Here is a 13,100-nt window from a genome sequence, read left to right as displayed (position 1 = left end):
GTTAACTGTGATTCACTGTGGTGAAACCTGTTGTTTGTAGAACCAGCAGTGAGTTCAGAGCTGCTGTAAACCTTATATCATAAGGCTGGTTATCACTGTGTCCCATCCAGTGGTGTACTGAGGGGGGATGGGAGGAGACCAGGAACCCAGGCACCATCCTGGGGAGAGGGGAGTGAGGTGCTGGCCGGGCCGTCCTCGGAGGAACCACCCCCCTGCTGACATCCCTGGCAGCCACTTCGACCAGGTGTAGTGCCAGAAACTCTGACGGGCAGAGTTTGTGACCAACCCCTAGGCCTCCTGACCCCACTGCCCCCACACTGGGCACAATGAGGGAGCTGCAGCTGGGTTGCTGCGGCTGCCAGGGATGTCAGAGGGGGCCATCTCCTCTGAGGAGGGCCCAGCCAGCGCTCCCCCTAGCCCAGCACCTGGGACATGGCCCCCTCGGTACACTGCTGATGCTGCCCCACAGCAAGAGGAGAGTGGGGGAGAGCGGGAGATGGGCCCACGGATACACACCCTCCCCAGCAGGGCACTGCCGCCAATGCAGGAAGTGCGCACAAATACATGTATTTGCCCCCAGGCTCCTGAGACCCATGGTATGCCGCTGGTCCCATCACACACTTATATTCCATTGATAAATGTGACTTCCTCCCATTTTTTATTTCAAATTGTTTTTCATATCCCTGTATGTAAAGGGCATCCATGACTGTTCACTATTAAGGACATGGAATTTTATAAAATAATGTTAATTAACCTCACTAGAGGGTATTTACCTCAGATTCTGGCTCATGAGCAACTGGTCAAGAGAGAGGCTAACATATGCAGTGGCCTTTTCCACCAATATAGTTCATGCCCACAGGGTATTCATGGAAATGGTAATTATCAAGAAATTAGAGAAGGGGAAAACTGATTTGAAGGGCATAGCAATGGATTTGAATGGGATCTCCCAGAAGAGATAAATTAAACTTTCTCTATCTTATTCACCTCTAAGCAACCCACTGAGTACTTTGACATGGGGATTTTCCTGGCCTTTTTTGTCGTCGTCTCTCTCGTTTGCCTCATTCTTCTCGTCAAGATCAAACTGAAGCAGCGACGTAGTCAGGTAAGAGCTGCTTGGGCTCTGGATTGAGCATGATACTTTTTTGTATTAGAGCAGGGGTGTCAAACATCCGGCCCACCAGCCTTTTTGGTCAGGCCCTGGCTGCCACAACATCTTGCAGCATTGTACTCTCTGGCGGCGGCACGTGGAGGGTACCACACTGTGAGATCTGTATACTCTGGCGGCAGCGCGTGGAGCGCTGTGTGCACGAGACACAGTGCTCCAAAACTGCCTAGTATTTTGATTTATGGTATATATGGCCCACTTGAAGTACATTTAATTCAAATCTGGCCCACCATAGCAAATGTGTTTGACACCCCTGTGTTAGAGGGCACAGTCTTTTTAATCACTGAGCGTATAGCACCCTGATGGAGCATTATAGTCAGTAATGACACACATGGGAAAGTTCCCTGTGCTGAATCACTTTGTTTGCACTATGTTGGAGCATTAGGGTCTGCTCTGCCCATAAAAGAGTGTATCCCCTACTGAGTCATAGATTCAGAGATTTATAGGCCAGAAGGAACCATGATCATCTAGTACAACTTTCTGCATAGTACAGGTCAGAGAATTTTACCCATTAATTCTTGTCAAGGCCATGCCTTCTGGCTGAACTAAAGCATATCTTTTAGAAAGACAATCTTGATTTAAATATTTCACATGATGGAGAATCTACCACACCCCTTAAGTTGTTCCAGTGGTAATCACCTTCCCTGTTAAATTCAAACTGGAAATAAGGTACACATTGGTTTTCTAGCTTCAACTTCCAGACATTGGATCTTGTTATACCTTTGTCTGCCAGATTAAAAAGCCCTGTACTATCTAAAATTTTCTCCTCGTGTAAGTGCCTATAGATCTCAATCACGTCACCTCTTATCTTCTTTTGGGTCAACCAAATAGACTGATCTTCTTGCCTTCTCACTGTATAAGGCAGATTTTCCAGACCTCAAATCATTCTTGAAGTGCTTTTCTGACTGCTTTCCAATTTTTCAACATTCTTTTTGAAAGGTGGACTCAGATCCAGACAATTTTTAGCAATGGTTTCACCAATGCCATATGCTGAGGTGGTACTACCTTCCTGTTCCTAGTCAACATTCCTCTGCTTTTATACATGCAAAGATTGTGTTAGTTCTCTTAGCCACTGCATCACACAGGGACTCAGCTCAATTGGTATCCACTTTGACTGCTCAGTCCTTCTCAGAGCTATTGCCTTCCAGAATACATTCTTCCATCCTCTACGTGTGACCTATGTTATTTCTTCCTAGGTTTATAAACTTGTATTCGCTGAATTTTAACCCATGTAGTTGGAATCAAGCCCAGCTTAACAAGGAATTGAAACCGCTATATCTAACTGACCTGTGTCTATTTGTCTTTTAATAGATGCTGTATAACATCCTACCTAGTTACTGTAGAAATATAAAGTATTTTTTCTGTATTTGGAAAAAACAATGTATTGAATACTTGCCTTTTCCTGATTGATTGTTTACAATTTTGCCGTCTCTAGCAACAGACATATTTTTCTCTTTTAAATTCCTTCTTATTGCCCTTAACCCTGTTATCCAAAGATTTTTTTTCTTGGCACTTTTGATATCCTTTATCAATTTCTAATTTATAGTTATTGCTATCAACATCCTCATTTTCCCATTAGCATTTGGTAGTGCTGCTTTCACTTCCCTTATTAGTCAGAATGGCTTTTTAATTGAAGAAGCCTTCTTTTGTGATTATATAACTGTAGGGGTTTGGGGGGATGTAGCAAAATATTATTAAACAACTCCCAATTATCACTCACAGTTTTCTGTTTTAAATTTTTTCTGTGAATCAGTTTTGCTCATAATTTTTTTTCAGGTTTGGAAAACTGGTTGTCTTCAAGTCCTGTGTGTCTGCGCATGCACTCGCGCATAGCTTTTGTTTGGTTGGTTGGTTGTTTTGTTGGTTTCACTGGTTAGGACTGTGTTCTGTTTGCACAGAGAATGTTTAGTTCAGTGACAAATTCATCACCCACATTACTCCCTGTGGCACATGTCATTTCCAGGGTGCCTCCCACATAGAGAGAAGTCTAACCAGGATCTGCTCAGCTTATGAGATTTGACACCCATCTCAGCCTGAGGGGATATGGTTACAGATGTTAATAATTAGGAACAGCATTATTTTTCTGCTATTCCAGTTGCCTCAATCCCTCAAGCAGCATCCCTGTGTTTTCTATTGTAGAATTCCATGAACAGGCTTGCAGTGCAGGCACTGGAAAAGATGGAAACCAGGAAGTTCAAGTCCAAAAGTAAGGGTCACCGTGAAGGAAGCTGTGGAGCTCTGGACACACTCAGCAGCAGTTCAACCTCTGACTGTGCCATCTGCCTGGAGAAATACATGGATGGGGAGGTAAAAGAAAGCAGTTTATCTAACCTGGTTGGCTGATTCTATTGGGGCAATTTTGGCCCAGTTGTCACCATGTGGATATTTGGTGGCATATGAATCAAAAGTGGGGATCAGTGGGTAGGAGGTGTGTCAGTGTTGATTACATCCAGCTGAAAGTATAGGGAGGTCTCCCTCTCCAAAACTGGATCTGATAGACTGTATGTCCATTTAACATGTGAGACCTGTAATGGGATTAAGATGAACTAGTTTTAGTGTACCACTTATTTCACTGCAGTGCCATGTCACTTAGTTAGATGACTAAATTCCTTACTATGGTATCACTGGTGACACAGGTAATTATTGTTCTCAGGGATTGCATTCTGCATGTACATGATGAATCTTCTGAGGCAGCTCAGGATTTTATGACCTTGATGACAACCATGGGCCTATCCCAGGTTGTTACTGGCTCAGATCATGCAGTTAGCCACACATCATATCTGTTTTTTGGATTGCAGTTGGATCTTAAACATACACCTTGATTCAACAGTGACTCCCCGTGTGGTTGTAGCTCTTCTCTCCTTGTATTCGGGTTCACAATTTAGGGGTAAGCTTAGGCTGCCCAGATGTGTATTACAGCAATAGCTCACTCAGCTTTTTACTATCTGTATCTGCCTCAGAGTTTGCAACACTTGCTTTTGGATGTGGACCTTGCCACATCCTTGTAATCCATCCTTCTGTTATCTCAAATTAGACTCTTGCCATTTGTTTTATATGGAGCTACATCTTAAAACCACTTGAAGACTCATGCTGGTACAGAACATACCCTGCTCAATAAACAAGACTATCTTGTTGGGACCACATGATGCCACTGCTCCAAGATTTGCACTGACTGCCCATTGGTTTCCAGATGGAGTTTAGGGTATTGGTTATAACTTATAAAGCCCAAAATGGCCTGGTACTCACCTGTCTGAGAAAGATCCTCTCTCTCTGTGCCATACTACTATGGCTATGGTCAGCAGGGAGGTCTGAGCTGGATTCCCCTTCTTACAGCTGGTAGCCTGTTCCCTGGGAGTGCCCTGGGACTCTGGAACTTGGTCACTGTCTTGATCTAAAATAGCTCAGATTTGATGCCTTTCCAGGCATGCTGCAAAAAATGTCTGCTTGACAGGGCATTTGGAGAAGGCTTATGGCATACTCCCACACAATGAAAGGATGAAAAGGAGTTTTTGTAAGTGTCTGTCTGGCTGGCTGAGTTCCTGTTAAAATATTTAATGGGATTTTATTGTCAGTTATCATCGATGTTGGGGTGCCTAGAAATTTGGATAAGTATCTTTATTTTAAATCTAAGTAAATAAAAATAAATATCAATCTGACTGTTCTGGGCCACTTTACTGGTCTGCATGACCGCATAGGAGACTTCCCAATGCAGGTTCTGCTTCCACGTAGCTGTGGCTAAGAGGACTGCAGAGAGGCACTGCAATTATACACGCTGCTCTCGGTGGCTATAATGCTACTCGATCAGACCTAATTAGATTTTACAAATTCCAAAATAAATCAAATGGGCTCTTCTTTGGTTAAAAGGTAGTGACTGAGGAAAAGGTTTTTAAAGTGACTACTGGGGACTAGATCATTCTCTCTCCAAATTGGGATATCTCACACAAGTGCCTTTTAATAAGCAGGAGCCTGCAGTTGAGTCAGGAACAGTTTAACGTGTGGCTCTCTGGGTATTTTTAACAAATTCTGTGCTACCCAAGATGATGACATCTGTAAGCCATGATGGATTTTTTTGGTACATCTTATCTCCTGCTTCCTACTTTAGATGTATAAATAAGTACTAATCACCCTGATTTTGAGGACTACATCAACAATCACATTTTGTATGAATGGGTCTTTGCATGGACCCTGTAGATCATTTTAGGAAGAATAACATTGACCACAGAGCCATTTATCTGGTTGTATTGATTCAACTGCATGTTGTTTCTTTACCTGGCGCTGTGCTCCCAGCTGTGCAACGCTGTTCTTATCCAAGTCATGAACATCCACCCTGACAGCATGGCACCATGTGATGCTCAAAGATTGAGTCACAAATATTCCTCTTGTGCAGATTTTGTTTGAGCATCTTTTGAAGTGTTTCATCTCCACTTCATGCAGTTGCCAGAGTTTAATTCAAAATATAGAATTTGTTTTGATACGTGCATCTCAGGCATACGAGTTACATAACCAGTCCATTCTCAGTTGGGCACAAATCAAATGATCTTCCATACCAACCGAACCAACTTGCACCAAGACTTTTGTGTTGGACACCTGGTCCTCCCATGTGGTGCCCAGCAGTTGTTGTAGGAGTCAAGTGGAAATTTACACGCTTTTTAATGTGCCATTGATAACGGGCCCATGTTTCACACCTGTGGAGCGATGTCATGAGGACAACAGTATTATAGACTTAGATTTTCAACTGTAAACAGATTCCATGTTGCTTCCAAATTCAGTGATAAAGGCATATGCTGCACTGGCTTTCTTAATTCATGCATCCACTTTGTGAATGATTTGCACTTCATTGTTTGACATGCTGCCAAGATAAGTAAACTCTTGGACAGCTTGGAGGGTGGTATCTTCCAAGCTTATTGATGGCTCTTGGGAAAGTTGTTGAGGGGAGCTGCCTGGTACATAGCTTCAGTTTTCGTTCACCTTATGGTAAGGCCAAAGTTACAAGCTGCCTCAGCAAAGCAGTTTGTAAGATCTCGTAGTGCTGCTTCAGTGTGCCATCAAAGGCGCAGTCATCACAGTAGAGTGTTGATCTAGGACCTGCACTTTTGATGGGTGCACTGCTTTTAAAGAGTGAGGTATGAAATATGATCAGGATGTTTTTAGGAACACCATCCAGGTCCATAGGTTACCTTACAAACCTAGCAAAGCAGATAACTACTGCTAACTCCAGAGTTCACATCCAAGCAACAGGGTTATTTCAGTATAGGTACAAAGTACCATATCCCAGTGATCAGTTGAGGGTGACCAGCCTGTGATCTGACTGCCATTGTTTGTGTACAGCTTTGTCTGTATATACTTAAAGGCTCAAGTCTCGTTATACTTTTATACCCAAGATGAGACCTTCACCTCTTTCTGATTTGTTACATAGTAATTGTTTTATAATCAAATATAAGATTCTATATTACACCTAAATTGAATAACTTATCCACTTATTAGTAGTAACAAAACTATCAATTTTAATGTTCGACAGAGACTTTGGGGACTTCCTTTGTTTACCCTGATTATATTTGGCTGGGTCATCGTAACATCACATTGTTACTTCATCCTTGGAACCTCATGCCCAAATCAGAGACATTTGAAGAAGTGAAATAACAGGATACTTAGTAAGCCAAAACCATTGTTTTGCATTCTTTCCCAAAAAAGGGTTATTTAAAGTTCTGATGAACAAACCAAACTAGACGTACATGTATATTGACTATGCATTTGCTTATCTATATTACTAGGGGGTGTGGGTGGGTGGGTGTGTGAGAGAGAGAGAGAGAGAGAGATCCATTAAATATATGTAGGCCCTTATTGTTTTATCTGAGGTAGCTTCACCTAATCATTGTCTCATCCACTTACAGAAAGCTTGGAACAAGCTCCAAGTCTCAGAAAGTGACTTCTAACCCCTCAGCCTCAATCAGTATTAGTGCTAATGCCATAGTGAAAAGTGCCTAGCTGCCTTCTTCACTATGCTGACAATTGGAGAAGGGATTGAATCAAAGAGCATGGCCCAAAGGGAAGGGGCAATCTAAAATCTCAGCTTGAAGCCTGAAGACACTGGATAAAAAAAGGAGTCACTGCCTTTTTAAAATAATTCTCCCCCTCAAATAAAAAAATACACCCTTTGTCAGACGCCAAAAAATAAAATAACCACTGCAATAACTCAGTGCTGCAGGTGCACAACAGGCAAGAATGCACTGAATGTGGCCATAGGGAACACTGCCAGACAAAGCACAAAAGTAGCTGGAACGCTTGGGTGCCTCTGTAGAGGAGCCTTAAAGGTAGAATGGAAGCTTCAAAGGGAAAAGTAGCTTGAGAGGAGAAGGGCAGGATGCAATGGGGAAATGAGCTCAACAGGGTTGCAGAGCATGGATATGCTCACCATGTGAATGAACACAAGCTATGTCCAGCCGCTGTGCTCTTTGTTGTTTTTGAACAGAGGTTGGGTTTTTTCCCTCCCTTCTCCCAGGAAGAAGCTGGGAGTTGACCTGATCTGTTGCTGAGTCAGAAGAACTAGATGTTGAGTATTCATGCCTTTTAGCAGGAATCCTTTAACTTTTTTCTTTCTGCCCAACAGGAGTTGCGGGTGATTCCCTGCACTCACAGATTCCATAAAAAATGTGTGGATCCCTGGCTGCTGCAACATCACACTTGCCCCCACTGCCGCCATAACATTATAGGTAAGCGTTGCCCCTCAAATGTATTTGCTCAGGTCTGGCTATTCTGAACTTTTCAGCTCTCAGGATGTAGGGAAATTGTGTTTATTTCTGTACACACCTAGGAAAATCCCTTTGGTGATTGATCTGTATTGTAATACAATCCTGGTACTTCCTTCAAGGATGCCAGCAGGCAATAGAGGTCAATTAAAGAAGTTTCTTTGAGAGTGATCCCATGCCCTAAAATAGCCAGAACACATTTCTACAATCTCTCTTATTCTGGTCACTAGAGGGCAGCATCTATCAGTCTATGTAGAAAAGAAGCACAAATTAAATTCACCCAAGTTCACTGTATTTATATGGGTAAATACTAAGAAAAGCAAATTAATTAAAAGCAGCTGGTATGTGGGAGGGAATTGTAAAATTCCTAGTTTCCTCTATGTAACAACATAGGATGTGGTTCTTTCATTGACTTTAAAAACATTTTCCATTTAAATAATTTGTAAGATGAATGGAAAAAGTTGGGCAGAGATCAGTGTTTCTAACCCAGAGGGCTGGGAATGTTGAGTAGGCAGCATCTTGCTTACACAGAGGAAGGAGCTGAAGTGACTGCTCTTCCTCCCCTGGCCAATAAACCCAGGTGTTTCAAAGAACTTCTGGGTAAGTGTGCTTGTGTTGGTCGTGTCACTGCTCTGGAACAGGCTGGCACTTTTACTCACTCTTGCTGAAGCAGGGTAACTAAAACCCTCAGCAAGATGGCTGCATATCCACTCTTTTCTTTTCTCCCCATCCAGAACAAAAGAAGGGAAACCCAGGCCCAGTATGTTTGGAATCCAATAACCCAATGCGCAGCCGACAGCAGAGAGTGATTCTGCCAGTTCATTATCCTGGCCGAGTGCACAGGACCAACCAGATAACTGCATATCCCACCCGAACTAGCATGGACCCCCATGGGAATCCCATCACGGTACTTACAGTGGACCGGCATGGTGAGCAGAGCCTGTACCCAGCACAGTCCCCTGCTTACATCCAAAGTTACCAGCCTGTTCACTTGGATCATGCCTTGAATACACATCACTGTAGCCTGGAGCACAGAGCTTATTCTCCAGCTCATACCTTCCGAAGGCCCAAGTTCAGTGGACGTAACTTCTCCAAAGCAGCTTGTTTTTCCCAGTATGAGACTATGTACCAGCACTACTATTTCCAAGGCCTTAGCTACCCTGAGCAAGATGGACAGCCTCCAGCTGGCATTGCCTCAAAGGGTCCCTCTCGTGCCTTCCAGCCTGGTGGCAGCATGCTGTTCCCTCCTGTGGTACATGTAATGCCCTCCTCCCGCTTGGAGAATGGCAGCACCTCCAGCTTCAGCTGCTATCATGGTCACCGCTCAGTGTGCAGTGGTTACCTGGCCGACTGCCCAGGTAGTGACAGCAGTAGCAGTTCTGGTCAATGCCACTGCTCCTCCAGTGATTCCATGGTTGACTGTACAGAGGTCAGCAACCAGGGGGTCTATGGGAGCTGTTCAACTTTCCGTAGTTCGCTGAGCAGTGACTATGACCCTTATATTTACCGCAGCAAGAGCCCTTGCCGAGTGGGTGATGCTGGTGGCATGAACCGAGGGGCGATCGTTCTCCTGGAGGGCCCTCATCAGGACGAGCTTCTAGCACATGGGCATGCTCTGGTGGGTGCTGACTGTCGACCTGTGCCAGCTTCTTCCTCAGGGGACCAACTTTCTAATTGCAGCCTGGAGATGAACTACAGCAGTAATTCCTCTCTAGAGCACAGGGATTCAAATGGCACTACCTCAGAGGGAGGCTTCGAGGCTACTCCCGGTGCTGCCTTGGATGTTAAAAGGAACTGGAAAGGTCCAGAAGCAGCAGGGCCTCTGATGGAGCAAGCATGTGCTTGCTGCTTTGAGCTCCAGCACTCTGCACTGGAGTCCAGCAACGGGACAACAGACTGCGGTGCACTCTCCTTGGGCTCCCCGCTTTGGGGGGTGCGTGGCCTGGGGCAGGAGCAGCAGCCAGGTAGCTCCCAAGGCTTGTACAGTATTAACTCAGATCACTTGCCTAGGACAGATGGGGTGAAATATGAGAGCTTGCCCTGCTGCTTCTATGAAGAGAAGCAGGTTGCCTGTGGTGGCATTGGTAACAGTGGAGGTGGTGGATGCTACACAGAGGACTATGCAGTGAGTGTACAGTACACGCTTCCTGATGACTCTTTGCCAAGCTGCTATACGGGGGTGTGTGACCTGGGTCAGCGCATCCCTATCATTCCTGAGGACAGAGACTGTGAGCTAGTCCTGCCAACAGAGTGCCAAGGGACCCATGGAGGCTATAGTTCCTGGGATGGGTCGCCTGAAATGGATGCTCATCTGCACCGTCAAGGTCTAGGAGAGCTACAGGAGGAGAGGGAGGTGTGTTACCGGACAATGTCCTTCCTGCAGCAGAACTGTTCTCAGGAGGAAGAAACTAGGATGCTCTTTCACAACCCCACCCTGAACTCTCAGGAGGCAGCAGCAACCACAAAGTCTGCAGGTAAGGATCAGACATGTTTTTTCTCCAGCACCTTTCTGTCTCTGAGGTGAGGTGAGGAGAGGAGAGTGCCATCCCATGCACAGAGATGGTCCACACATCATGGAAATTAAGTTACAGCTCATGCTATGGAGAAGGGGAGCTTTGCATGGTATCAACCTATAATCTACATTTTTATACAAATACTGCCTACATTAGCCTCTTTTCCCCAGAAAATGTCCCCCATTGATTCCCCTCTGCAGTTTCTTTGTTAGGAGTGCTAACATGCCATCTTCCCATGCTCATAGCAGGTCTAGACACCAATGGTGAAAACACAAGTGGCTGCTGGCACCTAATCTACACTAGGGCTCCTACCATTGCCACAGCCAGTGGAGCTGAACCAATATTAGCGGCAGTGGGAAACTTTTATCAATAAAAATGGCTAGTGCAGAAAAGGCCAAAGTGCCATGAGTGGGGAAGATGAGGAGACTGGTGAACCTGAGGAAGATGAAAAGAAGTGGTGAAAAGTCAGGGATAGTCTCAGAGGAAAGTGCATGGAAGGGGAGGGAGGCGTAGGCCTCCCTGATGTCTCAGAAGCATGTGTTGGAGAGTGAATCTGGAGTGGTCCTAAAGTGATTAGTGGGCAGAGAAAGAATCACCACGTGTGCTTCTCCTTCACTTCTTGGAAGTGCCTTAGTTATGTCTAATAATTATTTTATCCCTTCAGGCTCTGGATCTCACCCTCTGGAGAGAAGCCAAATGAGCGACTAGACCTGGCTAGACTGCCACAGGTAGACAAGGGGAACTTTTCATGGAGACTCCAAATTGTGTTGGACTTTTTCATACTTTTTTAGCTTTGACAAACACACAAAAGTGGTAATGTAGAGAAGCCCCTCCCAGTCACCACAGCTGGACTGAGCCGCCTCTCTCCATTCCTTCTCAGCTTGATGCCTGCCGCCTTCAGTCCGGGACTTGTGTAAGTGCATAAAGTCCACATGGAGCAGCTCTAGTGCCATTTCTAGATTAGTGACAAAACGTGTTCTTCAAATATATATATATATATATATATATATATATATATATATAATATTTTTAAACCATAGTGCCAGCTCTTGCTGGCAGGTAATACTGCTGCATTAAACAAGACATGGCATAAGCAAGTCCAGGCCTTTGATTAGCTCAGGGCTATACCTACCTTGAGTCAAAGCTAGCTCAGGTGGATACAAATGATTAATCAATTCTTGAATGCTGCCCTGTCCTCCTTGTGGCAGATCTCAGTAGCAAACAGGTTTTAGAATCTTAAGAGGTGGGTAAGTGGAACACTGGGATACGGAAGTGTGTGCACCCCCTTCTCACACTCCTCTAACAGCTTGGCTGGTAAGGATCTGCAGACAACAAGGTCAACTTTACTAAAGGAGTGTGGATGGGAGCTCATGTGGAATGCTTCCACTGTTACCTATTGACAAAAAAGTTAGGAGCGCTCGCATCCTCAGGCTTGTGAAGAGTAATGGAGAACAAGTGACGTGCTACCACATAAAAAGGCTTACAGGGGATAACAGCTTCCCACAGAATAATCCCAGCATTCCTACTGCAGTTCTTCAGGAGTTTGCAACCCCAGGAGATGGGCAGCTCCACAGCAACTGGCACATGCACTGGCACATGCACTGATATCTTGCTTGTAAGGTGTCTGTGGCTTGTTTGGGTCAGTTGGGGAAACACTTCAATGGGGGTTACTGTTCTGTTTCCTTGGAGGCTGCACATGGATGATAATAGAATTAGTAAAAACAACGAGAGTCCTGTAGCACTCTAAAGACTAACAAATTTAATTTCTGCAGGCACAAGCTTTCATGGGCTGCAACCCACTTCGTCGTGGTATCTGACAAAATGGGTTGCAGCCCACGAAAGCTTATGCCTGCAGAAATTAAAGGTGTTAGTCTTTAAAGTGCTACAGGACTCTTGTTGTTGTTGCTGTATACAGACTAACACGGCTACCCCTCTGGAACTTTTCACATTAGAATTAGTGCTTTCCATAAACTAGCACACCTTACATGCACATGCATGGGGTTTTAGTGCCCAGAGGAAGGACTGGGAAACTTGCTTTAGCCATTGTCTCTTTCTTTGCTGGAAGAGAGATGGTTGCAGTAGCTTCTGTAGATCAGTCTATCTTACAGGTTTCTTTGGCCCATTGAGCCTTGCCTATGTTCATCCCTTCGCATACAGAGCAGTTCTACCCCTTAAGTTTGGGCGTGTAGATCTGTTCCTGTTTTTCCTGTAGTGGGGATGTTTTGTTATCACGAGATAATGCACATCATCACTTCCAATAGCAATTGTTTCCTGTGGAAACAATGGCTTCTAGATAAGAGGCCATGGCTGTCCTGCTGTGTGACTGAGAACACAGGAATGCATCTTTCTGTCTTTTGGTGTATTCACACAGCAGGGATTCTCTTAAAGGTACCCTGACTAGTTTGTGCCACAGTGTAGGTCTTGTAAAATATGATTGGAAATGTTTTATTAAATTAAAAATAAAAATGTAACGAGAAGTTTATTTTTACTGGAACATGTCCCTCTGTGGGACAGCATTGGGCTAGTCATGAGAACTAGAAAAGGGATACCAATCAGTCGTCTTTGATGTCCCAGATGAATGAAAAAAGAAACAGCTTAAATAATAAAAATCATTTTAATTTTTACCTTTCTTTTCACTTCTAATTCTCTACGGTGATCCAAAAAACACTACGAAGG

The 13,100-nt window shown here is 44.4% G+C and overlaps 1 protein-coding gene across 3 annotated transcripts in view; it reads left to right on the top strand.

Annotated features, from left to right (window-relative positions):
- ZNRF3 (zinc and ring finger 3) overlaps positions 1 to 11,395 on the top strand; it is a 226,862-nt gene extending 215,467 nt beyond the window's left edge. For all 3 annotated transcript variants that reach the window (XM_067539389.1, XM_067539388.1, XM_067539390.1), the window contains 5 exons: positions 992 to 1,102; positions 3,305 to 3,472; positions 7,773 to 7,875; positions 8,646 to 10,385; positions 11,089 to 11,395. In XM_067539389.1, the coding sequence (XP_067395490.1) occupies positions 992 to 1,102; positions 3,305 to 3,472; positions 7,773 to 7,875; positions 8,646 to 10,385; positions 11,089 to 11,132 (2,166 nt within the window). In that variant the 3' untranslated portion in view covers positions 11,133 to 11,395. The remainder of the gene's footprint in view (positions 1 to 991; positions 1,103 to 3,304; positions 3,473 to 7,772; positions 7,876 to 8,645; positions 10,386 to 11,088) is intronic.
- The last annotated feature ends 1,705 nt before the right edge of the window (positions 11,396 to 13,100 follow it).

This window comes from Emydura macquarii, unplaced genomic scaffold (genome assembly GCF_026122565.2).
Source record: "Emydura macquarii macquarii isolate MOO-44397 ecotype Brisbane River unplaced genomic scaffold, CSIRO-AGI_Emac_v2 contig_554, whole genome shotgun sequence".
Lineage (NCBI taxonomy): Eukaryota > Metazoa > Chordata > Testudines > Chelidae > Emydura > Emydura macquarii.
This window is presented reverse-complemented; position numbering and strand designations above follow the sequence as displayed.